The sequence below is a fragment of the Pongo abelii genome, chromosome 6 (assembly GCF_028885655.2).
Source record: "Pongo abelii isolate AG06213 chromosome 6, NHGRI_mPonAbe1-v2.0_pri, whole genome shotgun sequence".
NCBI lineage: Eukaryota > Metazoa > Chordata > Mammalia > Primates > Hominidae > Pongo > Pongo abelii.
This window is the reverse complement of record NC_071991.2, coordinates 14,319,848-14,347,233: the sequence shown is the minus strand read 5'-3', so window position 1 is coordinate 14,347,233 and position 27,386 is coordinate 14,319,848. Positions and strand designations below refer to the sequence as shown.

Genomic DNA, 27,386 nt, shown 5'->3' with positions numbered 1-27,386 from the left:
GGTGGGTGGATCTCAGTTAAAGACCATCCTGGCAACATGGTGAAACGCTGTCTCTACTAAAAATACAAAAATTAGCTGGGTGTGGTGGTGCACGTCTGTAACCCCAGTAACTCGGGCGGCAGAGGCAGGAGAATCGCTTGAACCCAGGAGGTGGAAGTTGCAGTGAGACGAGATTGCGCCACTGCACTCCAACCTGATTCTCCATCTCAAAAAAAAAAAAAAAAAAAGCAAATTAGACAAGGTACCGCCTGCCTGTAGTCCTAGCTACTCCAGAGGCTAAGGCGAGAGGATGGCATGAGCCTAAGAGGTCAAGGCTGCCGTGAGCTACCATTGTTCCACCGCAGTCCAGCCTGGGCGACAGAGCGAGACCTTGTCTCAACAACGAACCAATAAAAACATAATAAAAAGTAATGGTTAAGCGTAAGATACCTAGGTACACACCACAAGAAAATTCTATGAGGTTCTTTCAAAGTGTGCTTAATTAAGGTTTGTCAACATCGTGGCACCCACAATTACCACCACCTCAATCACAAACCTGGAAATTTACCCGTGTAATTAATTCCCACTGCATAACCATGTTTTGTTATTGCTAGATGATGGAATCCACATCAGTATCCAATTCTTTTTCAAAGGCAACGACTTCTGCAAAAAACCGAGATCTGCAGTCTCTCTTGCTAAGTCACCGACCACCTATACTCTCTCCTCTCAAAACCCCCCAGTACCCAGGCAGCGAGTAAGCCCTGGAAGGCAGGATTCGTGTCTGCATCCCACCGCCTCGCACCCCCTTCCGGGGCATCCTCATCGTGTGGCCAGCTCCTGCCTGGAGAGGGAGGTGGCCTTTACTTGGGTGTCACCCGGGGACCACTTGCGGGTCCAAGCTGGACAGGCCTCCGCGGTCCTCGCCATGTCTGGAGGCCGAAAGGCAGGGTCCCAGGCGAACCGGAGAGGGAGTTCCCCCCCAGCTCTCCAGGTCACCTCCCGCCAACGGACCGAAAGGCCGGGGCGCACGGGCGGGGTGCGGCAGGGATAGGAGGCAGCCGTGGGCGCACCCCAGGGCCAGCACATAATGGGCAGCGGCGGCCGGGCAGGCGTCCAGCTGGGACGCCGCCGGACCACGTGGGCCGCACAGCGCACGGGGCAGGCAGCCGCCAGTGGGCCCAGGGCCGGGCGCGGCGCGGCGAGCGTCCGTGCGTGCGCGCGCCCGCGCGCGTGCGTCCAAGGGATTTGCGATCAGGCGGCGCGGCGGACAGCCCCGGCGGCGGGGCGGGGGGAGTTATATTGCGGGGTCCTTCCTTGCTCACCCTGGTTCCTCTCGGAGCGGAGACGGCAAATGGCGGACTTCGATACCTACGACGATCGGGCCTACAGCAGCTTCGGCGGCGGCAGAGGGTGAGGCGGGCGTGCGCGGGCCCCGGCGGGGGCTGCGGGACCGGCGGAGTCAGGGCCGTCAGGGTGGCGACCGTCCTGCGCTCAGCTGGGGCGGCGGGAGGCGGGGGCCCGCCCGGGGGCCCGCGGAGGCCTAGGAGCGGCGCCTGGAGGGCCGGGGCCTGGAAATGGCGCGCTCGGAGACGGGGCGGCGGCGGCTGGGCTCCCGGGGTCTTGCTCGCGGGGCGGATCCCTTCCACTGCTTCCCGCCAACGACAACGTGTTGGTTTTTGGCCTGCCTCGGCCGCGGCGGCGCCGAGTGCCCGGAGACGAGCGCCCGCTTCCAGCCCCATCCCCCCTACGGTAGGACCAGCGCGGGGCTGAGCTGCGGCGCTGGGGTGCGGGCCACACGGCCTGCCCCGCTCCGGTCCCGGTCTCTTTCGCGGCCCTCTGTTGTCAGCCCGCTTTACAGGCCCCTGGCCCCTTCGCCATGAGGCCGGCCGACCGGGGAAGGTCGGAAGCCAAGAGGGGCGATTCCCTTCCCCTTACGTGTGAGGCAGGGATTTGGCGGCTCTGACCCGGGGATGGTATGACTCCTTGAGGGCGGGGGGAGACCAAGGAGACAAATCCATCGTAGCTTCTTTGTATTAATCGTTCTTGGGTCACAGTGCCTTGACAGGTGCTACGTGCTCTTTGGCACAATTTTATTTTTCCCTGGTTTCTCGCTCTGACCTGGAGAAGGAACCGCATTTAGCGTCATCCTGATTGTTGTCAAATGCAGACAACTATGTATAATTGAAACACCTTGCTTAAAAGAAACATCTTTGAATAGAGAGCTCATGGTGTTTAATTCCAGGAATCTGCACTTTTTTTAATTTTATTTTTTAAATACAAGTTTCCTCATTAGAATATAGTCTATGAACATCTTGCTATTTGTCAAGGACACACTTGGGCTTTGTGTTTTCTTGCAGAAAGGATTACTTTCCCAGGATAACACCACAATAGTACACACTGAGGTGTTCAGTATCCTGGGTTGCAGTCCAAAAGTATCTTTGTTTGGTAAAGAATGATCACTTTTAATACCTTGGCTTGGGAACGGCTCAGACAAAAGCTTGTTTTGGTGCAGGAGTGTAGCTAATATTCATGATACTGTAACGTGGAAGTGTGTTGGGGTAGGTGGAGCTATTGTCATTCCAAAGAACATTTTATTTGCTAATAAAAAAAGAAATAAATGTTGGATGACATGAAATTATCGCCTTTGGGGTAGGTTTCTAGACATCAAATTTGTTCTCAAGTCATTTAGAAATTTAATAACTAGGGTTTTTTTTTTTTCCCCCTAGTTCCAAAAAACGTTCACAGAAGTGCCCAGAAAAATTCTTCTTAAACAGCGTGGTCAATTTAAGTTTTAGTTGCATTGGGACTACAATAAGGTGGCCTTATTAAACTGAGTGTGGGGATTTTAAAAAAATTCCTTCAGACACATTTGCCAGCTCTTCTGGTGTCAAATTTTGACATTTGGGGGTGCCTGGAACAATCAAAATAAAATTCTATTAAGATGCTATTAATTTCAAATATCCGCAGCAATTGAAAATATTAGCCATTTGCCCCAGGTGTACTCCGAAAACTGATAGGAGAGTTTCCTAGGTAGCACTGTGCATCACTTAAACTTCCTAATAGAAAGTCTCTTTAGTGTTAAGCATCTTCTATGTCTGACTTACTTGGAATTTTCTATTTGGCTTCATATTCATGTGAAAGTACATAAAGTATTGCTACTTTCAGAAGAAGTTTTAAAAACTTGTTGGTGAATTTACGTATTCATTTATACATGTGTTTTTTTGTTTTTTTGTTTTTTTGTTTTTGAGATGGAGTTTCGCTCTTGTTGCCCAAGCTGGAGTGCAATGGTGCGATCTCGGCTCACTGCAACCTCCACCTCCCGGGTTCAAGCGATTCTCCTGCCTCAGCCTCCCAAAGTGCTGGGATTACAGGCATTAGCCGCCGCGCCCGGCCTCAATTATTTTAATTATGTCCACATGAACAAATGTCACTGCTTTACAATGCTTAAGCATCATAGAAGATTGCCACCTATGGAAAGCAGTTTTAACACTGCATTGTTTGGTACTTGTGTAGGCACCGTCTCTCTTGTCTAAAATGCCTCAGACAGGCTAGTACATCTCACCTCTAAATTACTTGGGTCACAGGTGAAAGAAATGGTAGGCCTAAAATGAACAGTTATAATCATAAAACATAGTTTGGTAATTATACATCTTCCTAAGTTTATTTCGTAGTTGTGTTTAATAACCAGTGCAGTTGTCAGGAAACAGTATTGAACCACTGCTTTTTTCCCCCGAGCCTATAAGGGCATGTCCCCAGCAGCCAGGGAGAGAACCAGGGACTGCATTGTTCAGCAAGCAAATCAAAACAAAATTCCAAATGATCAAGAGTTGATTGTACCAGATCTTGAATGGACTTTGTTTTGCAGTTTGCTAAATTATCTTTTTGAGGTTCCAGTTTCTCATTTGCCATTGGCAGTAAAGTGCAGAGTAATACTGATTTTATATTTCTGATTGCAACAAAGCTATGAGTGCTTAGCGGAAAACCACCGGTCCTGAGAATTGGGGTGGAAATTGGAGGTGGCAAGAATTGAGGTGGCTGAAATGGTGCCATCTAAAAACTGGCAAAACTCCAAATTTATTCTTTATCAGGATTCAGTTAGGGAGTTTAGAATTCTTTTTTAAATAGAGATGGGTTTCACTATGTTGCCCAGGCTGGTCTTGAACTCTTGGACTCAAGTGATCCTCCTGCCTCAGCCTCCCAAAGTGTTGGGATTACAGGCATGAGCTACCACACCCAGCCTAGGAGTTTAGAATTCTAACCTTTGAATCTTTAAACTTAGCATCTTTATCTAAATTTCTGAGCATATTTTTATCCAAATTTTTTATGGTGGTAAAATACACATAACATAAAATGTGCCACTTTACCCATTTTTCAGTATACATTTCAGGGGTATTGAGTGTATTCGTAATGTACAACCATCACCACTATCCAGCTGCTTAACTCTTCAGCTTGTAAAACTAAAACCCTGTCCCCTTTGAATAGTAATTCCCTGTTGCCCTCCTTCCCCCAGGTCCCTGGCAACCACCATTCTACTTCCTGTCTCTGAGCATATTTTAAGATTTGTATGTAATAGGAAGGAAGGCAGTGTATAAAAACTACAGCTAGTTTTCACTGATGCTAGGGCCTGTAAAGCTATTGAAAAGCTTATTTTAAAATGCTGTTTACCTGTCAAATGTCAAGTCGTTTGGGTTTGTTATCCTTCTTCACTCCAAGTGTTCCGTTGCTTAATTCCAAACCATTATCCTCTATGAAAAGTGTTACCAGAAATATTTGGATTTGCTAAGAGGTCTCTGCATGACGGTTCATGCAAAAGCCCTGGCTTTGGAATGAGGCAAACCAGAATTTCATCAGTTCAGCCATGTGTTAGTTGTGTGATCTGAAGTAAGTTCCTTCACCTCTCTGAGCCTCATTTTCGCCACATATGAGTTAGAAACATTTATTTATTTATTTATTTATTTATGAAATAGGCTCTCCTTCTGTCACCCAGGCTGGAGTGCAGTGGTAGGATCATAGCTCAATGCAGCCTCGACTTCCCAGGCTCAAGCCATCCTCCCACCTCAGCCTCCCAAGTAGCTGGGACTACAGGGTGCGCCATCACGCCCAGCTAATTTTTGTATTTTTTGTAGAGACAGAGTGTCCCTATGTTGCCCAGGCTAGTCTCAAACCCCTGGGCTCAAGGGATTCTCCTGCCTCAGCCTCCCAAGGCTCATTGTGTGAGCCACAGTACCCAGCCTTCAATTTATATTTCTATTAGAAATTAAGCTTAGTGGCTGGGTGCAGTGGTTCATGCCTGTTATCCCAGCACTTTGGAAGGCCGAAGCAGGCGGATCACTTGTGGCCAGAAGTTTCAGACCACCCTGGCCAACGTGGCAAAACCCCATGTCTACTAAAAATACAAAAAGTAACGAGTGTGGCAGCACATACCTGTAATCCTAGCTACTTGGGAGGCTGAGGCAGGAGAATTGCTTGAACCAGGGAGGCGGAGGTTGCATTGAGCTGAGATCATGCCACTGCACTCCTCCAGCCTGGGCGACAGAGTGAGACTGTCTCCAAAAGAGAAAAAGAAATTAAGCTTAGTGTTCTGGAAAGACTTCACAATTTTAAGGAGTCTCCCTGGAAGCTTAGAACATACAAAGCAGACTCTGAATGTCTGTCCAGGATCACGCTCTGGCTTCCAGCTTCCCCTGGAAGGTTCAGGAGAGTATTTGCCGCCTGGTTGCTTTTGCATCATGTGTGCAGCTGAGTAGACCTGCACACCCCGGCATGAAATGAGTGTGATTGCTTGATTTTCATAGAACCTAATGGCAGCTGTATGTACGTCTAAGACTTCTTTTGTGTAAGTCGAATGTTCTTCGAAGTTTCCCCACGTCATGATTTATGTGATTTTCCGTCTTGATCAGGACCTTCTGAAGGTGCTCAAGTATGTGGCTGCTCCACGGTTGACGAGCCTCTGGTTAAGCATGGCCTTCCAGTTCAGGGGTAGGGGGGCCGTCACCTCCCTTTGTTGTGCACACTCTTGCCCTGTCTTTCATGTGTACTCACATTTTTGGAGCCTTCTAAATGTCTGGCTTAATAGAACACAACTGGTTTCTCATACCTGCATCTGTCTCCACTCTTGGAATGTGTTGATTTGGTTGACTTTTATGGAGCAGCTCAATCCTTACACAGATAATAGTTGGAAATGGGAGGAGCAATCAAATAATTCTGGATATTCATATTTGATTCTATACCAAAACTCAATAAGCAGTAGTTTCTATGAAGGTTAGTTGCAATGTGAAACCTAAAACCTTATCAATAAACTCTTCATACTTTTACATTAAAATTCATCATTTGGCCGGGCGCGGTGGCTCACTCCTGTAACCCCAGGACTTTGGGAGGCCAAGGCGGGTGGATTACCTGAGGTCAGGAGTCTGAGACCAGCCTGGCTAACATGGCAAAGCCCCATCTCTACTCAAAACACAAAAACTAGCTGGGCATGGTGGTGGGCCGCTGTAGTCCCAGCTACTTGGGAGGCTGAAGCCATAGAATCGCTTGAACCTGGGAGGTGGAGTTTGCAGTGAGCCCAGATTGCGCCACTGCACTCCAGCCTGGGCGACAGGGTGAGACTGTGTATCAAAAAAAAAAAAAGTCACTTTATCTTGTACTCTGACTGGATCCTTTACCAGTGCATACATTTGTAAGGTGTTGGTGATTTGGAAAAGACCTGTTCACTGAGCCAGTCAGAGCCATGCAGATCTTCCAAATGTTGGTACATTTTGTTATACAGTATCAAAGTCACATTCACCATAGATGTTAGAAAAGTCTCTTGAGTATTGAAAGGCTGTCAGGCTTATGTTGATGGATACAGGTTTTCTGAAACTCTTTTTTGCTTGAAAGCTTAAATTTACCATTGGCAACACATACTGTTATTTTGGCCAGGCGCTGTGGCTCATGTCTGTAATCCCAACACTTTGGGAGGCCATAGCAGGAGGATCACTCTAGCCCAGTCTGGACAATATGTCCAGGCCTGGTCTTTTCAAAAATAAAATTAGCTGGTATGGTGGTATATGCCTATAGTCCCACCTACTTGGGAGGCTGAGGCTAGAGGATCACTTGAGTCCTGGAGTGAGGCTGCAGTGAGCAGTGATTGCACCACAGCACTCAAGTCTGGGCAACAGAGCAAGACCCTGTCTCAAAACAAAAAACCCAAATACTGTTCTTTTACTTCAAGGAACAGACTTAACTTCATTTTTAAAAAACTAATACCCATGTCTGAATAACCATAGTTTGTTCTATAGAAAGAACAGCTAGTTCAGCTTGTAGCTCAAGTGCTTTTCCTGCAGAAGCCATCATGCTTGTGTATGCAGCAGAAGTGCTTTGCGTGTTTCATAACATAGGGTATTAAAAAGTGGGTCACGATTCATTTTTACTGCTTTACCAAGGATATTCCTAATTGAAGCTGTGATTTTTCTTCCTATTTTAAATACTTCAAGTGCATGGTGGGAAAGCATGAGTAATGCAGTTTGGTGCCCCAGCCTTCGTTTGTATTAACACAAAGACCTGTTGTGAGATCAGTATAGGTCTTTGCTTTATAAATGTGGAATATTGTGAACCATTCTGGGAACCATATTTTAAGGCATCAGCACACTGGAGCCTATGAAGAAGAAGGTGATAGTGGGGATGGCCAGGCTGTGAAACTTCATCTTAGGAGGAAGGGCTGAGCAGCTTCAGTGAGGACCTTCGAAAGAAGCCTCAGCAGCAGTGATACAGCAGCTCTTAAGTCTCTGGGACTACTGAGTGGAGGAAAGGTGTGGCCCTCCAGGCCAGAATAAGACCAAAGGATTACATCTTGGCCTTCTTCAGAGACTGCACAAATGTAAAGAACTGCTGCTTGAGCTAAATAATTGTTTTTTAATAGAGACAGGGTCTCTCTTTGTTGCCTAAGCTGGTCTTGAACTAGCCTCAAGGGATACTCCCGCCTTGACCTCCTTAAGTGCTGGGATTGCAAGCATGAGCCACCACGCCCAGCCTCAACCATTTTTAAGTGTACAATTTAGTGGCATGGAGTACCTTCATAGTGTTGTGTAACCATTGCCACTATCTAGTTCCAGAACCTTTTCATAATCCAAACAGAAACTCTATACCCACTAAACAACTCCATTCCTTTCCCAGTTTTAACCTCATAAACATTTTGGCTATTTCTGTTATCTTCCCTACTTTTGGGTGGAGGTGTGGGCTAGGATAATTTAAGGCTAATCCTAGCCACCTATCATTCTAAAATCGTTTTTATTTTTTTAAATTTTAATCCTCATCTTTGTGTTGGTAAATATATTACGTACTTTAGAGCAATTATTGTTTCAATTTTTATGGCTACCATAGTAGATGTATCTTATATATTCTTTGGTTTTTTTTTTTTGTTTTTTGTTTTGTTTTGTTTTCTGAGACAGAGTTTTGCTCTTGTTGCCCAGGCTGGAATGCAGTGGCGCATATCTCCGACTCACCACAACCTCCGCCTCCTGGGTTCAAGCGATTCTCCTGCCTCAGCCTGTAGCTGGGCATTACAGGCATGTGCCACCACGCCTGGCAAATTTTGTATTCTTAGCAGAGATAGAGCAGAAGGGTTTCTACATGTTGGTCAGGCTGGTCTCGAACTCTCGACCTCAGGTGATCTGCCTGCCTCGGCCTCCCAAAGTGCTGGGATTACAGGTGCGAGCCACCGAGCCCAGCCTTTTTTTTTGAGACGGAGTCTCACTCTGCCTCCCAGGCTAGAGCGCAGTGGCGCGATCTCAGCTCACTGCAGCCTCTGCCACCACCCCTCAGCCTCCCGAGTGGCTGGGATGACAGGCACCTGCCACCGTGCCCAGCTGATTTTTGTACTGTTAGTAGAGATGGTGTTTCACCATATTGGCCAGGTTGGTCTTGAACTCCTGACCTCGTGATTCACCCGCCTCAGCCTCCCAAAGTGCTGGGATTATAGGCGTGAGCCACCACACCCGGCCTCTTACATACTTTTCATACTTGAGTATGTTTCTAACAGATAAGGGCTTTTTTTTTTTTTTCTTTAACCAACAGTTTTTCCAGTACCCAGTGTTCAGTTTTTCCAAAGATGACTTTGTATAGTTGGATTGTTTGAATATGCAAAACATTACAGAAAAACGTAGAAAATTTAAAACATGAACCAAAACATAATATAGTGACCTGTCCTGTATACCCATTACCTACTGTTTAAGTGACCACTCTTCTCTATACTATTATGGTATATAATAGGTAGTATAAATGGTATTTATCAAAGGCTTGACCTTTGAAAGCTTAACCATTTTTGATGATTGTCAAAAACCCAAATGTTACCTATTTGTAGATATGGGGTTTTGCCATGTTCCCCACGCTGGTCTCAAACTCCTGAGCTGAACTGCAATCCGAAGTGCCGGAATTGCAGGTGTGAGCCATGGCGTCCGGCCAGTCATTTTCTTTGGTTTACACTACTTTACCTTTCTGAGCCTTACTTTCCCCAAATGAGAGCTAGAAACTCCTCTGTTGGGAGGATTAAATGAGATGTGTCTCATAATTTGGAGGCGTGGTCTTGCCCTGTCACCCAGGCTGGAGTGCAGTTGTGCAATCACAGCCTCCCAAAGTGCTGGGACAACAGGCCGGAGCCACATGCCCGTGCCCAGCCTTGAGCACTCAACTTTCTGTTGCATCTACTTACTGGATACATCCCTACTCTCATAACATCTACTCTTTACATTGGCTTCTTTTTATAGTTACCCTCTCTCAGTCTCCTTTGACACCTACAGATCTTTTCTGGCTCACCCTAAGGGTTCAGTATTGGCCCCATCTGCCAGCTGGAAGTGGAGTCCCACTTCCATTGCTCTCTGCTGTGCCGCAGATCCTGGCTCCCAACTGCTCCACCCTGGTGAGACTGTTCTCATTGCTATCTTCTGGATTTTCTGCAGTCCTTTGCTTGTGATGTGATTTCTCCTTTCCAAATTATCAGCTCCTTGAGGGCAGAAACCCGAGTCTTAGGTTTGTGCTGTCTCCACCTTTCATAGACATGCAGATATGTGGTTGATTTGAGTAAGGAAAAGTGATTTGCCTGTCAAGGATTTTAGTCACACTTGGAGCCGATAATCAATAGACTGTCCCTAATGGGCAGTAGAAAGGACACTGCTCAGTAGTGGCAGGGAGTTCGCAGCACAGACCTTGACTTCAGGTGTCCTGAATTGGCACGCTCTGCTGATCTGTTCCTGTTATACACACACTCCTGCCAGCCCGGTGTAGCCTCAAGCCTGTTGGGTCTACCCAGGAGCATGGCAGAATTATTGTTAAACTTTTATATAGCACTTGGTACTTACAAAATGTTTTTATGGTCAGTTTTAAACTTATAAAATCAAGATTGAAATATAAAATAACAGACAAGAAAACATAGGTACAGAGGTAATTTGGCAGAGGTCCTACATCAAGCTAGCTAAGGTGTCAAGTGAACCTGTTCTCCCTTATGTTGTTATTGATCTGTATAGGAATGTACTGAATTTCACGAAACACAGCTTATTTATTTAGGTAGTAGTCCCCCAAACTTGAATCTAGTGAAAGGTGGCAGACGTTTTAGCTCAGTTTTCTGACATTTGATTTTGTAAATGAATCGGTGGGTAACAGATCTGTGTCATCCTATGTGATGTGTACTCTGGAGTTTGTGTCTCAAGTGACTGTCACACAGTGGACACTTCACCAGTGCTAGCTTGAGTGAGGTCTACCTCCATGGCCCAGCCCTGCTGCCCCCTAGTGATTTCATTGAATGGGATGAAAAGGTAAAAAGTGCTTAAGACCCGTAGAAGGGACTACATCAGGTAGGGTATGGGAATATTTAGGACTACTTTGGTAATTACTGAAAAGTCTAGAGTATTAAGCCACTGGTGGTTTCGTGAGGCACGAGTGAGTTGAACAGTTTGGTGGGCTTTGGTGTATCTTTGCTCCAAAATTATATCACCAGTTAGCTGTTAGGTGCTGCCATTTGGTAACGTGCCAACTTTCCAAAAATGGTTTGCCCCAAACTAGATTTTTCTATCTTCTCCAAAGCCAGAGCCACCTTCCTATCCTAGTGCATTTTTAGCAGTGCCCCGTCATCTTACTGGCATTCACCTGGGCTTCCTGTGCTCAATCAGGGGTCAAGTCTGGCCTGATCTCTGTTCCACAGTTCCTCTACTCTGCAAGTTCGAGCACAATTAGCAAGCCTTTGCACCTCCATTTTCCTTACTTAGCAACTACATCAAACACCCGAGAGTTTATCTGAGAGTTTATCATCTCTCTTCATCTTCACCCTCCTTTTTAGTTTTTATGTATATGTTACACATTCATACACACAAACATACCTGCATATATACACGTGTTTTATACGCCCCACACAACTGTGAGCTGCTTACATACAAGACAGTCTTTTAACATCATTACGCATCACTAGATGTTTAATGTTGAGTAATGAATTTAAAGTGTGTTTAACATTCGCCCTCCATTTTTATGGTTTTCCACGTGTTTATACTGTATCTTGTTTTTTGTTTGTTTGGGTTTTTTGTTGTTTTTTATTTTGTTTGTTTTTTGTGTTGTTTTTTGTTTGTTTGTTTTTTTGAAACGGAGTCTCGCTCTGTAGCCCAGGCTGGAGCGCAGTGACACAGTCTCAGCTCACTGCAAGCTCCACCTCAGCCTCTGAAGTAGCTGGGATTACAAGTGTGTGCTACCACACCCGGCTAGTTTTTGTATTTTAGTAGAGACGGAGTTTTACCATGTTGGCCAGGCTGGTCTTGAACTTCTGGCCTCAAGTGATCCAACCACCTTGACCTCCCAAAGTGCTGGGATTACAGGTATGAGCCTCCGCGCCCAGCCTTTTTTTTTCCTTCAGTTGGAGACAGTCTCCTTCTGTCACCCAGGCTGGAGTGCAGTAGTGCCATCACAGTTCACTGCAGCAACAACCTCCTGGGCTCAGGTGATCCTCCCACCTCAGCCTCCCAGGTAGCTTGGGACTACAAGTGTGGACCATCACTCCCGGCTAATTTTTTGTATTTTTTATAGAGATGGGGTCTTACTGTGTTGCCCAGGCTGGTCTTGAACTCCTGGCTTTAAGTGATCCTCCCGCCTCAGCCTCCCAAACTGTTGGGATTATAGGCATGAGCCACTGGGCCCGGCATTATACTGTAACTCATATATTTATTATCCAGTCCTAAATAATATCTTATTGAAAATATTTCAGGATTTCTGGTTTTGTCGATACCAGCGATAGAGTACTATTGGCAAAGGTTATTGAAATGCAAAATAAGTCACATTTACTAGGCCCGGAAAGATGGGAGAAGTGGGCAGGTAGGATGCAATTCGCTTGTAAACCTATTTTTTGGTGGTCTTAGAACAGAACGTGGAACTTCCTATTGGAAAGTACCAGAATGCTGAATTACGAAACTTAAAGTTTTTTTTTTTTTTTTAACCATCAAAGAATCATCATGGCTTGGTTGACCCTTCTACTTTAGAAAAATGCTTTAATGAATAATATTTGTCTGCGAGACACCTGGAATTTATCTTCAGGAAGAAGTGGAATTTCCGTTGTGTTTCTAGCAGTATGTAGATGAAAGACCAGGTTGCTTTCTAAGATGGATATTAATATTTCCCCTGCAAAGAGGGTGACTTTGAGCAGGTCTTTGGTTGTTGTGAAGGATCTCATTTATTTGAACGCATTTCCCATTTAGAAAAAAAAACTGCAGCTGGCTGCCAGCACGGTATTCTTGGAGCAAACAGGAAATGGGTTAAATGTCTGTTTCAAAAAAACATCACCCCCTTAATTTTTTTTCCTCCTGAGTTTTCCAAACGTTTTATTTTGAAAATTTTCAAATCTACAATAAGGTTGAAATAATGGCACAGTTGGATGACACTAGTGGATGCAGAAGTGACTATTCTGCCTTGTTTGCTGAATCCTTGCTGTATACCTGCACACATACCCTTTATGCTGACCTGCTTGAAAACAAATGTTGGCCGTCTTGGCACTTCACTTCTAACGACTTCAAGTCTCTCCTGGGGCATTCTTATGGCAATATCGTTTTAATATCATAATCTATTTATACTATATTCTGATTTCTTTTTTTTTTTTTTTTTTTTTGAGATGGACTCTCGCTCTGTCGCCCAGGCTGGAGTGCAATGGCGTGATCTCGGCTCACTACAACCTCCACCTCCCGGGTTCAAGTGATTCTCCCGCCTCAGCCTGCCAAGTAGCTGGGATTACAGGCATGCGCCACCACTCCCAGCTAATTTTGTATTTTTAGTAGAGACGGGGTTTTACCATGTTGGTCAGGCTGATCTTGAACTCCTGACCTCAAGTGATCCACCCACCTCGGCCTCCCAAAGTGCTGTATTAGGATTAACTCAATTTTACAAATAAAATAAAGCTTAGAGAAGTTGAATAACTTCTCAAGGTCATATGCTAGTAAGTGACAGAGGCTAGATTTAAACCAATACCTATGCAATAAAATAAAGCTTAGAGAAGTTGAATAACTTCTCAAGGTCATATGCTAGTAAGTGACAGAGGCTAGATTTAAACCAATGCCTATGCAGAGTAAACAACGCTTGATACAGCTGAGGAGATGACATCGAGGTTGAAATGGATTGGTAATGCACGCCATGTATTTGAGGACCCTGTGAAGTATTGCATGAGAGTGTTAGGTACGTCAGTACTTGCTGTGTGACATCTAAAATTTTTATTAGGACATTCTTATGCCCGTAATCAGGCAATAAGGAGAAATTATTTATTTATTTATTTATTTTGAGACGGAGTCTCAGTCTGTCGTGTGAGCTGAAGTGCAGTGGCGCAATCTTGGCTCACGCAGCCTCCGCTTCCCAGGTTCAAGCGATAGGAGAAATAATTCTATTATGTATGAATGTGTTAAATGTAAGCAACTTCAGTAATCCTTCCTCTGAATACAACATTACTTCTAGACCGCCCATTTCTGTATTTCTTAGCACGACGGTGTGTGAAGGAGGAGGGTACTTGCTTAGGTTTTAGGATGTAAATACTGCAGATACAGATTCTGAGTGAATAGGAGAGAAACAGTTGTCTTAGGAAGGTATGTTATGTTTGGGCTGGGCATGGTGGCTCACACCCGTAATCCCAGCACTTTGGGAGGCTGAGGCAGGCAGATCACCTGAGGTCAGGAGTTGGAGACCAGCCTGGCCAACATGGTGAAACCCTGTTTCTACTAAAAATACACAAATTAGCCAGGTGTGGTGGCACATGCCTGTAATCTCAGCATCCTTAGGAGGCTGAGACAGGAGAATCTCTTGAACCCGGGAAGCAGAGGTTCCAGTGAGCCGAGATTGTGCCACTGCACTCCAGCCTGGGCGACAGAGTGACAGTCTGTATCAAAAAAATTTTCTTTTCCTTTTTTTTTCTTTCTCCAGCCATTCTCTGTAACAGTCTTGTGGTACATTCGAGCAGAGTGCCTCACCCTGGGGCGCTGGCGGCGTAGCTCAGCGGAAGACCGCTTTACTTGTTTTGCTTATTCCACTCTGGGCACACTTGAATCCTGTTTGTCTCCCCTCCTAGGTCCCGCGGCAGTGCTGGTGGCCATGGTTCCCGTAGCCAGAAGGAGTTGCCCACAGAGCCCCCCTACACAGCATATGTAGGAAATCTACCTTTTAATACGGTTCAGGGCGACATAGATGCTATCTTTAAGGATCTCAGCATAAGGAGTGTACGGCTAGTCAGAGACAAAGACACAGATAAATTTAAAGGTGAGTTTGGGGGATTCTTATTGTATATTACTGTAAAGGGTTGTGGAGGATGGGAAGGAGTTCTAAATAAAAATAGATTTGTGAACCAGAGGCTCTAATCAGGAAAGTGTTTTAAACATTTGCCTGGTCTAAGTGGCTGAAAGAAGCATAACTCTTCAACTCATAGGTCTTCAGTTCACTTAGGGGAAAATATTTAGTACACAGTGTAGTTCATAGAAATACATGGCATATGCCCAGGTTTGTGAGCCTGACCTCTACAGCAGTCCTGTCTGCCAGTAAAGGAGTTCCCCAGGAGAGAGAGGAATAGAGCTGAGGACTCTTAGGCACATTCCTCCTGGAATGACTCGTAGATTTTCCTTGGTAGTTATCCTGTCATCCAGTTATCATAAAACCCAGAAGAGAAGCAGCCAGTGCTTGTCAGCGTGCATTTGTAAATTTGGAGAGTGTGCTTGGGAGGGCTGGCTGAGATTTCACATGTGGTGTCTATAGGTCGTGTGTCTGTAGGGTGCGGGAGCAAAGAGCAGGAAGAAGAAGGGATCCGAGCAGCATTCTCCTGCCCTGCAGGGCTTCCTGAAGGAAGTGTGCCTGCTGCGTAAGTGCACAATGCTAGGTCCCAGGATGTTTGGCCCGCATAAGCCACCCAAAAGCACATCTGTGACAAGTATGGGATAACTTGTGGCGGGGAGCTGTGCCAGCAGTCGAGAAGGCCTTGCTGACCTGGGTGGTTTTGTGTGTCGGTGGCATTCTTACTCTTTTTGACTTCAGAATCTGAAGCCACATGTAGTGTGTAATCAAACAGTGAAAACAAATGTATCAGTTACACTTGTGAGAAAGTAAGCTCCAGGAAGCATTAGGAATTAAACTTTGGGTTGGAGTGTGTGGGTGAGCCTAGCCTTTGGGCTGGGTCAGTTGCCGCAGGCTTTGGAGTTTGGCTCATAGAGGACCATCTTCACTTGAGCAGCTCTAGAAGATGAGATTGGGCATCTGTTGCCTCTGTGAAGTTGGGGGTAGTTTTCTCCATTATTCTGAACATTGAATCCACTTAGGGAGGAAAGCTGGGGGGACATCCCTCCAGCCAAAGCAGTATGTTCTTAACACACAGTTGGTAAACGGAAAGTTTGGACTCAGGCCTTTAGAGCACTTGCGGTCTAATGGGCTTCAAAGATGAAGTGTGATTATTAAGTTATTACACAGGGTAAGGATGCTGGGGGAGAGGGGATGCAGGGTGCAGTGCAAGCATCTGGGGAGTAATGAACTAGATTTAGACTCTGGACAGCAAGGAAGGGGCAATGTCAGACCCCTGGCATCAGGGACACAGGTTGTCAGTAACACGTAGTTGGACCCAGGCCACCTGTCTTTTAATTAACATTCAGAGAAGAATGCCCTGATTGCCGAGGATATATTTTCAGCTTTGTGAAGCAAATTTTATATCAGTTACCTGAGTAGTAAGTTAAATTGGCACTTTAAGCCTCTTTCTTCAGAGCTTTTTAGGTACCAAGTTTGAAATCTATGAAATCTAATCCTCACTTAGATTAAATAGTCATTCAGAAGTCAGAAGAGCTCTGCAGATGGCCTGAGAAAGGTTTGAATATTATGGTTAAAACATGCGAGAAGAAAGCTTTCTAGAAACGCAGCTGCTATTTCAGTGCATGTTCAGTTAGCATTTTCTGACTGATAAGATAGAATTGAGAGGGAGGAATGCCAGTCAGGGTTCTACCTACTGAAAGGCTCTCCTAGTCTGCCATCATCTAGACAACAGAATGGTAGTTGTGACTTGGAGAAATAGTATGAATAGGATCTTCCCACATCTTTAACCCAGAATTACTTGAGGAAATCGGGGTCTTCTTTTCTTTTCCAGGATTCTGCTATGTAGAATTCGATGAAGTGGATTCCCTTAAGGAAGCCTTGACATACGATGGTGCAGTAAGTATCCTCAGGTTTTCTCTGTCATAGCAGTTGAGATTGTTTTCTTTGCCAATACTTACACTATTTTCCCTTTATCATTAGCTGTTGGGCGATCGGTCACTTCGTGTGGACATTGCAGAAGGCAGAAAACAAGATAAAGGTGGCTTTGGATTCAGAAAAGGTGGACCAGATGACAGAGGTGATTGGTTCTTCTAAAGCTGAACGTCATAAAGATTTGCAGTATGCCTACCAATTCCAACTCGTGAGCGTTCCTGGTAGAACTCGATTATCTCATAGGTGTGATAGGTTCTCATGAGCTCTTAAAAGTTTGCATAAAATCCTAGAAAGAATGGCTGATGCTTCTGCAAGCCTGGTGTTTTTTGTTTTTTGTTTTTTTTTTCTGTTGGAATCAAAAACTCTTAAAATGATTTCATTGAACCTTCCATCACATGAGTTGTATGTCTTCCAAATGAATTTTTCCATGTTTGCGCAGCAAGGTAATGACACGACCTCAACTTTATCTTTTTTGTGTATCCTCAGGAATGGGTAGCTCTTGAGAATCTAGAGGTGGATGGGATTCCCGGGATGACTTCAATTCTGGTATCAGTATTTAAAGTATCACCACTTAATTTTTCCTAGGGGCCTTGCTGCTGTTGTCTGTTTCTTATGAGTAGCCCGCCTGGCCGGACTACTTATTTAGTTCCTTTAACAAATATAACTCTCCTGCAAGGTGCCCAGACATGCAAGTAAGCCTCTGTTAGAGCCTGTGGGGGCAGGACTTGAAGGTTCCACACTGTGGGCGGGTGAGCCCCACGCACCTTGTGTGGTCACCTTTGTTAGCCTGCAGTTCCTTGGATGTGCACAGGCCTGGGTCCTTGAGCTCGCTCAGCAGTCTTTCTCAGACTCTAGCCCAGGGAATCTCCTCTGTGGTTTTGTGTATGGCACCAAGAGAAGTACTGTTCCTTCTGGAAAACATAGGATAGAGGTTTGGCCTCTTACATGGTGAAAGGTAGTCCTGATGGCCCTTTTTTTTCTTGGAGGATTGTGGGGAGGTCCAGTCCCTTGATGGTGGACATGGTCCACTTCGCCGTTCTCTTTCTTAGCCAACCCAGGCAGACCAGCTGGTGGTATAGCACAAAGCATCAGTCCACACGCCAGCCCTCTGCTCTGCAGGGTGATTTTCAGCATTTTTTTCATCTTTACTTTCTGTTTTTAAATTACAAAAGTATAATTTTTTTGTATATGCACATGATAAAAACTTCAGTTGTAACACAGAAAGGTAGGAAAAGAAAAACAAATTTGTTTTCTTTCCCACAAACTTGGGATGTGCTGTCATGCTGTTCTGTATAGAACGTCAGCACCCTCCCCCATCAAAACAAAACTGGTGTAAAGTAGTGGGTAAGTATGGGAGGGACTGGTGCACGCTATCTTGTGAGTCTGAGATTTTTAAAAACTCAGCTTTGGCTGAACAAGTGACGACTATCTGTTGAATGATATAGTTCTTAAAAGTCCTGTAGCCAGTCAGAAATGAGCTTATTCATAAAAGTGCAGTATGGTGGAGTCAATCTGTAATTTTATGTATAAGCTAGTCTCTGATTGAAACGTGCAGCAGCTGTCTTCTCAGAGCCAACCAGCAGCTCAGGGAACGGCCTTTCCCCTGCCAGTTTGGTATTCGCAGGTGTTATAGAAGTTGCCCACGTACTAACGTCTTTCTACCCTTGGCTTAGCTTGGCCACTGGTGCTCAAGCAGAGACACAGTGAACACGGCCATGGCCTGGCCGCCACCAGTTCCGGTGGGAACTGCAGTGTTTTGGTGACATCTCAAACCCGATGTGGGCTCACTCGATGGAGTAATGGCTCATTTGATACTTTATACGTTATTTGCGAGAGTAGATCTTTTTTACTTTTTAATAGGATGGTGCTATTTTTTTTAATCATACCTGCTCATGTAAAAAACAAAATAGAGCAACAGAAAAGTACCAAGAAAGCAAAAACATTTCATCATCAGAAATAGCCAGTGTTAAACTAAGCTTTGTAAAGAAAACTCTGAAGATTCTCATGAATAGTTTGCTTCCTAGAAACCCAGCAACAGATTTTTTTGTTTTGTTTTGTTCTGTTTTGTTTTGAGACGGAGTCTCGCTCTGTTGCCCAGGCTGGAGTGCAGTGGCCTGATCTCGGCTCACTGCAAGCTCTGCCTCCCGGGTTCATGCCATTCTCCTGCCTCAGCCTCCCAAGTAGCTGGGACTACAGGCGCCCACCACCACGCCTGGCTAATTTTTTGTATTTTTAGCAGAGATGGGGTTTCATCATGTTAGCCAGGATGGTCTCGATCTCCTGACCTCGTGATCCACCCGCCTTGGCCTCCCAAAGTGCTGGGATTACAGGCGTGAGCCACCGCGCCTGGCCCCCACCAACACATTTGATGAGAGATCGTTGTTCATCTGCTTCACCAGTGTGGTGTGAGCTATTTGTTTCATGCTAGACATTGGTGGTCGAAATCATTTAATCTCATAGTAAAAGGTGTAAATTTACTTTGTACTCAAGTGGAAAGAAAGGTACACTTCACAGTTTAGTTTGGGGGAAACGTGAAGTTAAATGTTTGAATACTAACTAGGCTTGTTCACTGAACTGTGTAATGTGGTGGGTAAGAGACTTTGTAAAGGACCTTATACTCGACTATATGCCTCCCAGTGTATTTCCCCTAAAGCAATGCTCCTATTGGTCTAAATCTGTTTAGACTTGTTTTCATTACTTGGTTTGTTAAAACTGATTATTTAACTCAGTCTCTGAACTGGGTGTGAGATCCCTTGATTGGTTTCCAAAACCCTTGCCCCCTTTAAAGAGGAGGAATTGGCCCCCACCATGGGTGATGCACTCGTCATTGGAGGTGGTTCTGTGGAGTTGCTAGAACACTGAATGAGCCCGTGCGGTGCTGCTCCTGTGTGCCTCGGATCACAACATTTTCGTCAGCTGATCATAGCTAACATTGCTTTATACGACTTTTTTTTTTTTGAGACGGAGGTTCACTCTGTTGCCCAGGCTGGAGTGCAGTGGCGTGATTTCGGTTCAGTGCAACCTCCGCCTCCTGGGTTCAAGCGATTCTCCTGCGTCAGCCTCCCAAGTAGCTGAGATTACAGGCGCACACCACCATACCCGACTAATTTTTCTATTTTTGGTAGAGACGTCTCTCCACGTTGGTCAGGCTGGTCTCAAACTCCCAACCTCAGGTGATCTGCCCACCTCTGCCTCCCAGAGTGCTGGGATTACAGGTGTGAGCCACCACACCCGGCCTATGTGACCTTGATTGTAAAGACGCCTCATTTAATGTTAGTGTTGATTCATTTAATAGTGTTAACATTGAGCTCAGGGCCAGCTGTAGTAAGTAGTCTGTGGTGCCATCATTTCAGCCCGTTAGAAAGGTCATCCCACACCGGTTTTGTCTGTAAGACACCTGACAGCCAGCCTGTACTTAGGAACAGCAGACAGCACTTCACACTGCACCTGGGGCCACTTTAGACAGCGATGTTACCAGAAAAAGCCCAAAGGGCAAAACACCCGACACTCATCGTGAAAAGACTTGACAGTTAAGAACTGAAACAGGCAGAGTATTGTCTTTTTCTGCCTCAGCTGGGATTGTCGCATCTGTGCAGGTCCAGGACTGACTGACTGCAGAAGTGCTGCTGGTATCCAGCTTGGGATTACACATGAATTTTAGCGACTGGGTGGAGTTGCAAATATGGGATCTGTGGATACTGAGGGTGACTGTATAGTGCATACCGCAGGCTCTGAGGGTTCTTCTCAAAGACGAGCTCCCTGAAAGCCTGGAGCCTTGGCGCCACTCTCACAGAGAGTAGCAGCGGCAACCCCTGAGTGCGCAACCAACAGCAGCAAGCTCATTTGTTTAATTATGGTTTATCTTCTTTTCGCCAGTTTTTTTTTTTTTTTTTTTTTCCTTGAGACAGAGTCTCACCTTATCACTCAGGCTGGAGTGTAATGACATGATCTCTGCTCACTGCACCCTCCACCTTCCGGGTTCGAGCAATTATCCTGCCTCAGCCTCATGAGTAGCTGGAACCCCAGGTGTGCACCACCATGCCCAGCTAATTTTTGTGTTTTTTGTAGAGACTGAGTCTCACTGTGTTGCCTAGTCTGGTCCTCAACTCCTATACTCAAGTGATCCTCCCACCTCGGCCTCCCAAAGTGCTGGGATTACAGGCGCGAACCACTCTTTTTACCAAATTTTAACATCAGTAGGTTATACAGTTAAAGTTTAGCTTTCACTTAAGTACAAGCCTGAAGGCCCCTTAAGACCATTGAGAAAATACTCTTTCCTCCTGCACACCAGTGGGAATTCAGCATTTCTAAATGAGATGCAGTTTACTTCTGCCAAGAGCCCACTTAGGCACACAAATGAACGGGGAAAGAATGCTTTGCCCCCATAGGAGGCGCCGGTGGGGGTGAGGCGCTGTGCTCTCTGCTCATGCCCCTCTGTAGGGCATGGCCAGTTTCGGATAAGTGCTTTGTTTACCACACAGGTGCTTTGCTTGTAGAATGGCCCACACCTAAAATGCAGCCAAAACAGGAAAATTGGGACTTAGTATTTTTATTTTGTCTTCATATAGTTTTTTCTTGTGATTTTTGTATTCTGAGTTGTATTGTAAATACTTCTAAATTTCAGGTTTATCTTTTAAAATAGCTGTATAGATTTCTATTAGGAAATAGAGTTCAACCTGCTTTGAGGCTTTCTTATTTTGCTTAAGCTGTATTAAAATACAGTTTCATGGTATTAATATTTTTCTACTTTTCATGCAAGCTGAGCATGTAAACAGCTTGTTTGTTTGCTCTCCTAAGATCTTGATTCCTTTTTCTTTGGGAAGTCTGTTAGCGCTGTCATTACTCCACACATTGGCATTTGGACCCACTTTTAACACACTTTATTTTGGAGAGACTTCAGATACTGGACAAACTAAAGAATTTAAAATTAAATTCAAACAATTCCCAGAACGTTGTTCTATAAGCAGCTTGGAGACGATAGTTTGAAAAGTAATTCAGTGTCCTGTTTCTTTCTCAGGCTTCAGGGATGATTTCTTGGGGGGCAGGGGAGGTAGTCGCCCAGGTGACCGGCGAACAGGCCCCGCCATGGGCAGCCGCTTCAGAGATGGCCCTCCCCTCCGCGGATCCAACATGGATTTCAGAGAACCCACAGAAGGTACGGGCTCATGTGTCAGTGGAGGGCATCTTGTCCTGATGGGATGATCATGGCCGGTTCACACCCCATGGGGACTTGGCGTTCCTACGGCACACAAAGTTGTCGGCATAGATCCCCACGTTCTCCAGAATAGCAAGTTCACCTTGGTCATTAGAGCATCTGCTGATGGGGTAGCAGGCCAGGTGAATTTTAGAAAGTGGGCTGGTTTGCTGACAGCAACATCAGCATGGTCGTTTTGCTGGATGTGGAATGGGATCCACACACTGACAAACTCTGCTTTTTCTCCCCCAGAGGAAAGAGCACAGAGACCACGACTCCAGCTTAAACCTCGAACAGTCGCGACGCCCCTCAATCAAGTAGCCAATCCCAACTCTGCTATCTTCGGGGGTGCCAGGCCTAGAGAGGAAGTCGTTCAAAAGGAGCAAGAATGAGCCTGCGGTTGGGAGGGAATGGGGCGTGGGGAGTTAGAGCAGGACCACAGCCTGGTGAGTCCCCGGGCAGCCGTCCTGTAGCCGCCACTCCCGCGCCTGCCATTGGCCTCCTCACAGCGGAAACACAGCTTGTGAGTGCATGTCAGCTGTTAACAAGTGGTTTTTAGTACATTCTGGGCTTTGCTGTATCTATCTAGTGCCCGTTTGTGCGTTTTTTTCTTTCTTCCGCTGCTTCCCCATTTTCCTTCTGTCCTTTTCCTCCTGCTCCTTGTTTTCCCAGCAGCACATGGGGTTCCTCGGAGGAGCGGAGGTGGCCGCCGTGGGGGGGCATTTGGGCTGCGGTGCTGCGTCATTTTTCCTTTGCTTTCTCTTTTTACTTTAGACATTGGCCCAACTCCAGGCGTTTCCTTTCATTTCCTCAGTGCTTCTCTTCTGACCTGCATGTTGAGTTCTGTATTGCTGGGGCTTCCAACAAAAACCAGAGTCACTGACAGAGGGAACGGCAGGGACCTTGTTGGTATTCAGCTGTGATGGATATAGAGAATCGGAGGCACCTTGTTTTCACAACTAGGATAAAAATATCTGCAGGGTCCTTTCCATTCCTATTTAGAGGGAGTCCTGGCTCCGTGACCCCCTCCCCAGTGGACTGTCCAAGCAGATAGGCTCATATGAGAAACAGTGAGGCTGAAAGTGGGGGCTGTGGAAGAGCGGTAGGGAGTCCACGGAGAAGATGCAGTGAATGCTCGCATGCCTTCACATGTGTGTGTTACCGCTCTTTCGAGGCGGTGTCCCAGCTAGTTCACTCCTCTCACCGTGCGTGGTGGAGGCTCCCCTCTCTGGCCAGGTACAGTGAACGGCCAGCTGGTTTCTTTTCTGCTGGGCCAAGGCGCTTTGGGGGTGGAGGGGGTGGTGCTGGCGCTGCGCTGGGCTGATTGCGGCGCTGATGCGGCGTTTCCCCCCATCCCTGTTGCCTGTGTGTTGTGTGGATCTGTTCCTAGTATAGGCAACATAATGAGATACTGTGCTTCCCACCTCCCCTTCATTTCAGAGCCAAAATGGGTCTAGAATCTGGCACTTTACTCATTTCCTTTGATAAATTAAATTGTACTATGCAGAGCTGTCAGGAACCTTCAGATAGCGGTACAGGACTGCAGCTGTCTAGGTCTGCGGCCACATCTTGGGGACACACTGGATTGTTCCCATGTGCAGGGTTCAGCACTTACGTGGGAGTGCTAGGGGTTAGGCTTTTGAGCTTGAACGCCTGCGTGGGAACAGATGAAAAATCCTTCAGTACCCAAGTCCCAGTCTGTCCTGTGGGGAGCAGTTTGGGGGCGGCCGGCAGCAGGAGCCTGGGAAAGAGGCCCTCGCCAGGTGATGGCAGGGCCAGGGTGGCCTGGGGCGCCCAGCGGAATGTGCTTAGTATTTGGTCACCAGCCGTCATCCTGGGCTTTTCCTACTGTGTCTTGTTACAAGGCCTCAGCAATCCACAGAACTCTCTCTCCTTCCTTCCACCTGTCAGCTTCTCTGCTTCTGAGATAAGAACCATTTGTGTAACACCAATACTTAACTTCAGAAAGACATGCATTATGTGGTTGTAATGAAACCCGATGCTTCAGATGACCTACTTACATCTTCAATGTGGATAAGATAAAGAACAAAACAAATGCATCTAAACTTCTGGGCAATCCAGTTGACTTTTAAATGTAAGAATGGAATTCCAAACACTTAACACATTCAGCTATATGACAGAAAGTAAATCTATGGATATGGTATTTTGTGAATGATCTTTTAAATAAAAGAAAAGCTTACGTAATATTTAATGCTTGCCTTTATTTTTGAGTTCTCTTTAGCTGCTCATGGAATGTAACAATTTTAAATTTGGGAAGCACCATTGAAATGGAAGAGTCTTCCTGTCATTTTAATTCTGGGATGAGTGAAGTTATTTTAAAAGCTGGTGATGATTAGAAATAGGATGCCAATTTTTTCCCCTCACTTGCTAAAAATGTCCTTTTCCCAACCAGGCAGAAACCTTGAAAGTCTGGCTGTTTTTGGTTAGGTAAAGGAACATAATTTTTTTCCCAAGATGGAAGAAATCAAGCATTTACACAACATGTGGCTGCTTTTAACAACTGCTTGTAAACGAAATTCTAGGTGCCCCTCATGGCTGGGAGGGCTGCTGCTTCCTGACGAGCAGATCCTGACTCTGGGGAGGTGCTACTGTAGGTTGCTGTTGGGTAGTGTTAAAATTGACTTAGGCAGACAAAGAGCTGAGTGGGCAAGGTGCGGGGCATGAATGTGTGTTTGGCAAAATCCTGGCTGGCTTTGGAAGGGCCTGGCCAAGGCAGACCTCGCCTACCTTGAGGTAGGAGCATTGTCTGGTGATGGAGGACCCGAATCACGACTAAATTTTAGTAAGGTGGGCAGGGGCTGTTCAGGTGGGTGCCCAGAGTAACTCTTCTGCTTCAACTACTCCTACCCAAGAGTAGGTGGTAGAGAGGACTGGTGTTTCAGAGACAGGGTCTCCCTCTGTCACCCAGACAGGAGTGCAGTGGCGCGATCTCGGCTCACCGCAGCCTCCGCCTCATGTATTCAAATGATCCTCCTGTCAGCCTCCCAAGTATCAGGGACTACAGGTACCCACCACCATGCCCAGCTAATTTTTGTATAGTAGAGATGGGGTTTCACCATGTTGACGAGGCTGGTCTCAAACTCCTGACCTTAAGCGATCCACCCACCTCAGTCTCCCAAATTGCTGGGATTATAGGCACAAGTCACCATGCCTGGCTTGGTGACATCTATTTTCAGTTGGTGATTTCTAGGGAATAGCCTGGTTTTCTCAGTGAAGGACATTACTTAATAGAGATTTAAGTCTAGAACAAGAAGAGCTGATTAACCTAGAACATGGGTTGACCTCGCCTGTAGGGTGGTGAAACGGCCTAAAACCTGAAGGAAGACTTCCTAGGGAGCAGGTCACTGGAGCCAGGCTCACTGGGCTTCTCTGAAGTCAGACCCTGGCCACATGTGGATGTTTTTTTGTTTGTTTTTTTGTTTTGGTGAGATGGAGATTTACTCTGGTTGTCCAGGCTGGAATGCAATGGCACGATCTCGGCTTACCGCATCCTCCACCTCCCAGGTTCAAGCGATTCTCCTGCCTCAGCCTCCTGAGTAGCTGTGATTATAGGCATGGGCCACCACGCCTGGCTAATTTTGCATTTTTAATAGAGACAGGGTTTCACCGTGTTGCCCAGGCTGATCTCGAACTCCTGACCTCAGGTAATCTGCCTGCCTCTGCCTCCCAAAGTGCTGAGATTACAGGCATGAGCCACTGTGCCCGGCTGGATGGTTAAGATTTTATTTTATTTTGTATTTATTTTTCTTTGAGACAGAGCCATGCCCTGCCACCCAGGGTGGAGTGCAGTGGCGTAATCTCAGCTCACTGCAACCTCCGCCTCTTGGGTTCAAGTGATCCTCCCACCTCAGCCTCCCTAGTAGCAGGGATTATGCACATGCCACCACGCCTGGCTAATTTTTGTGCTTTTAGTAGAGATGGGGTTTCACCATGTTGGGCAGGCTGGTCTCGAACTCCCGACCTCAGGTGATCCACCCACCTCAGCCTCCCAAAGTGCTGGGATTACAGGCGTGAGCCACTGCGCCTGGCCTATTTCAATTTTTGTAGAGGTTTCACCGTGTTGCCCAGACTGTTCTCAAACTCCTAAGCTCAGGAGATCTTCCCACCTTGGCCTCCAAAAGTGCTAGGATTACAAGAATGAGCTACCACGCCAGGCCAATGTTGAGATGTTTCAAGTCACTTTCTCATTTGTGAGGTTGACAGACTCATGAACACTTCCAGTCTTAAGAGTTTTCCTGGACTGGGTGCAGTGGCTCACGCCTGTAATCTCAGCACTTTGGGAGGCCGAGGTGGGCCGATCACGAGGTCAGGAGATCAAGACCATCCTGGCCAACATGGTGAAACCCCGTCTCTACTAAAAATACAAAAAAATTAGCTGGGCGTAGTGGCGGGTGCCTGTAGTCCCAGCTACTCCGGAGGCTGAGGCAGGAGAATCGCGTGAACCCTAGAGGGGGAGCTTGCAGTGAGCCGAGATCGCGCCACTGCACTCCTGCCTGGGAGACAGAGCAAGACTCAGTCAAAAAAAAAAAAAAAAAAAGTCTTCCCTTTGCATGTTTTGGTCATGAAAGAAAAATAATGAATACTACATACTTAAAATTATAACCTACTGTTACCCATCTGTAAACACCCTGTAACTCTGTAAAATACTAAATATACAAATCAAAGCACACTATTTCACTGCGGCAGGTTCTTCGGTACTCGGTTTGGACACTGCAGATAACCTATATCCTGTTCTTTCCTTCACCGTGGGAGACGAGGTAAGCGCCTGAGCTTGTCCTTCTACACAAGATTGGGATGGTGGGGGTGTCAGAGGAGCGTTTCAGGTAGCCCAGAAATTTATTTAAATTGCACCTAGATTCCTTCGAATTGGTAGAAGTCTTTCTCATGCATTATACTCTGAAGTTAAGAAAATGCTCACCAGAGGCTTGGCGAGGTGACTCATGCCTATAATCCCAGCACTTTGGGAGGTTGAGGCAGATGCATCACTTGAGGTCAGCAGTTTGAGACTAGCCTGGCCAACACGACAAAACCCCATCTCTGCTAAAAACACAAAAATTAGCCAGGCATGGTGGCTCACAGTTCCAGCTACTAGGGAGGCTGAGGCAGGAGAATCACTTGAACCCAGGACACGGAGGTTGTGGTGAGCTGAGATTCCGCCACTGCACCCCAGCCTGAGTGAGATTCCGTCTCAAAAAAAAAATGATAGCTTTAATCAGCTTTAAGGAACGTATGAGGCTGGGTACCGTGGTCACGCCTGTAATCCCAGCACTTGGGGAGGCCAAGGTGGGGAGATGGCTTGAGGTCAGGAGTTTAAGACCAGCCTGCGCCTAGCGTAAGATTTTTTTTAAAAACCGGTGATAAAATATATACAATATAACAGGCCTGGGTGTGGTGGCTCACGCCTGTAATCCCAGTACTTTGGGAGGCCGAGGCGGGCAGATCACCTGAGGTCAGGAGTTTGAGACCAGCCTGGCCAACATGGCGAAACTCCGTC

The 27,386-nt window shown here is 46.2% G+C and overlaps 1 protein-coding gene and 1 long non-coding RNA gene across 2 annotated transcripts in view; one reads left to right on the top strand and one right to left on the bottom strand.

The window, feature by feature from the left end:
* LOC129060609 (uncharacterized) overlaps positions 1 to 1,158 on the bottom strand; it is a 34,461-nt gene extending 33,303 nt beyond the window's left edge. The window contains exon 1 of the long non-coding RNA XR_010140823.1: positions 548 to 1,158. This is a non-coding gene — a long non-coding RNA (uncharacterized LOC129060609). The remainder of the gene's footprint in view (positions 1 to 547) is intronic.
* A 156-nt stretch (positions 1,159 to 1,314) lies between these two features.
* EIF4H (eukaryotic translation initiation factor 4H) lies at positions 1,315 to 23,651 on the top strand. The gene is given in 6 exon segments (NM_001131977.1): positions 1,315 to 1,389; positions 14,531 to 14,718; positions 16,577 to 16,641; positions 16,726 to 16,822; positions 21,695 to 21,832; positions 22,124 to 23,651. Coding segments are annotated over 6 exon segments (687 nt in total). The 5' UTR covers positions 1,315 to 1,330; the 3' UTR covers positions 22,264 to 23,651.
* Positions 23,652 to 27,386: the final 3,735 nt, after the last annotated feature.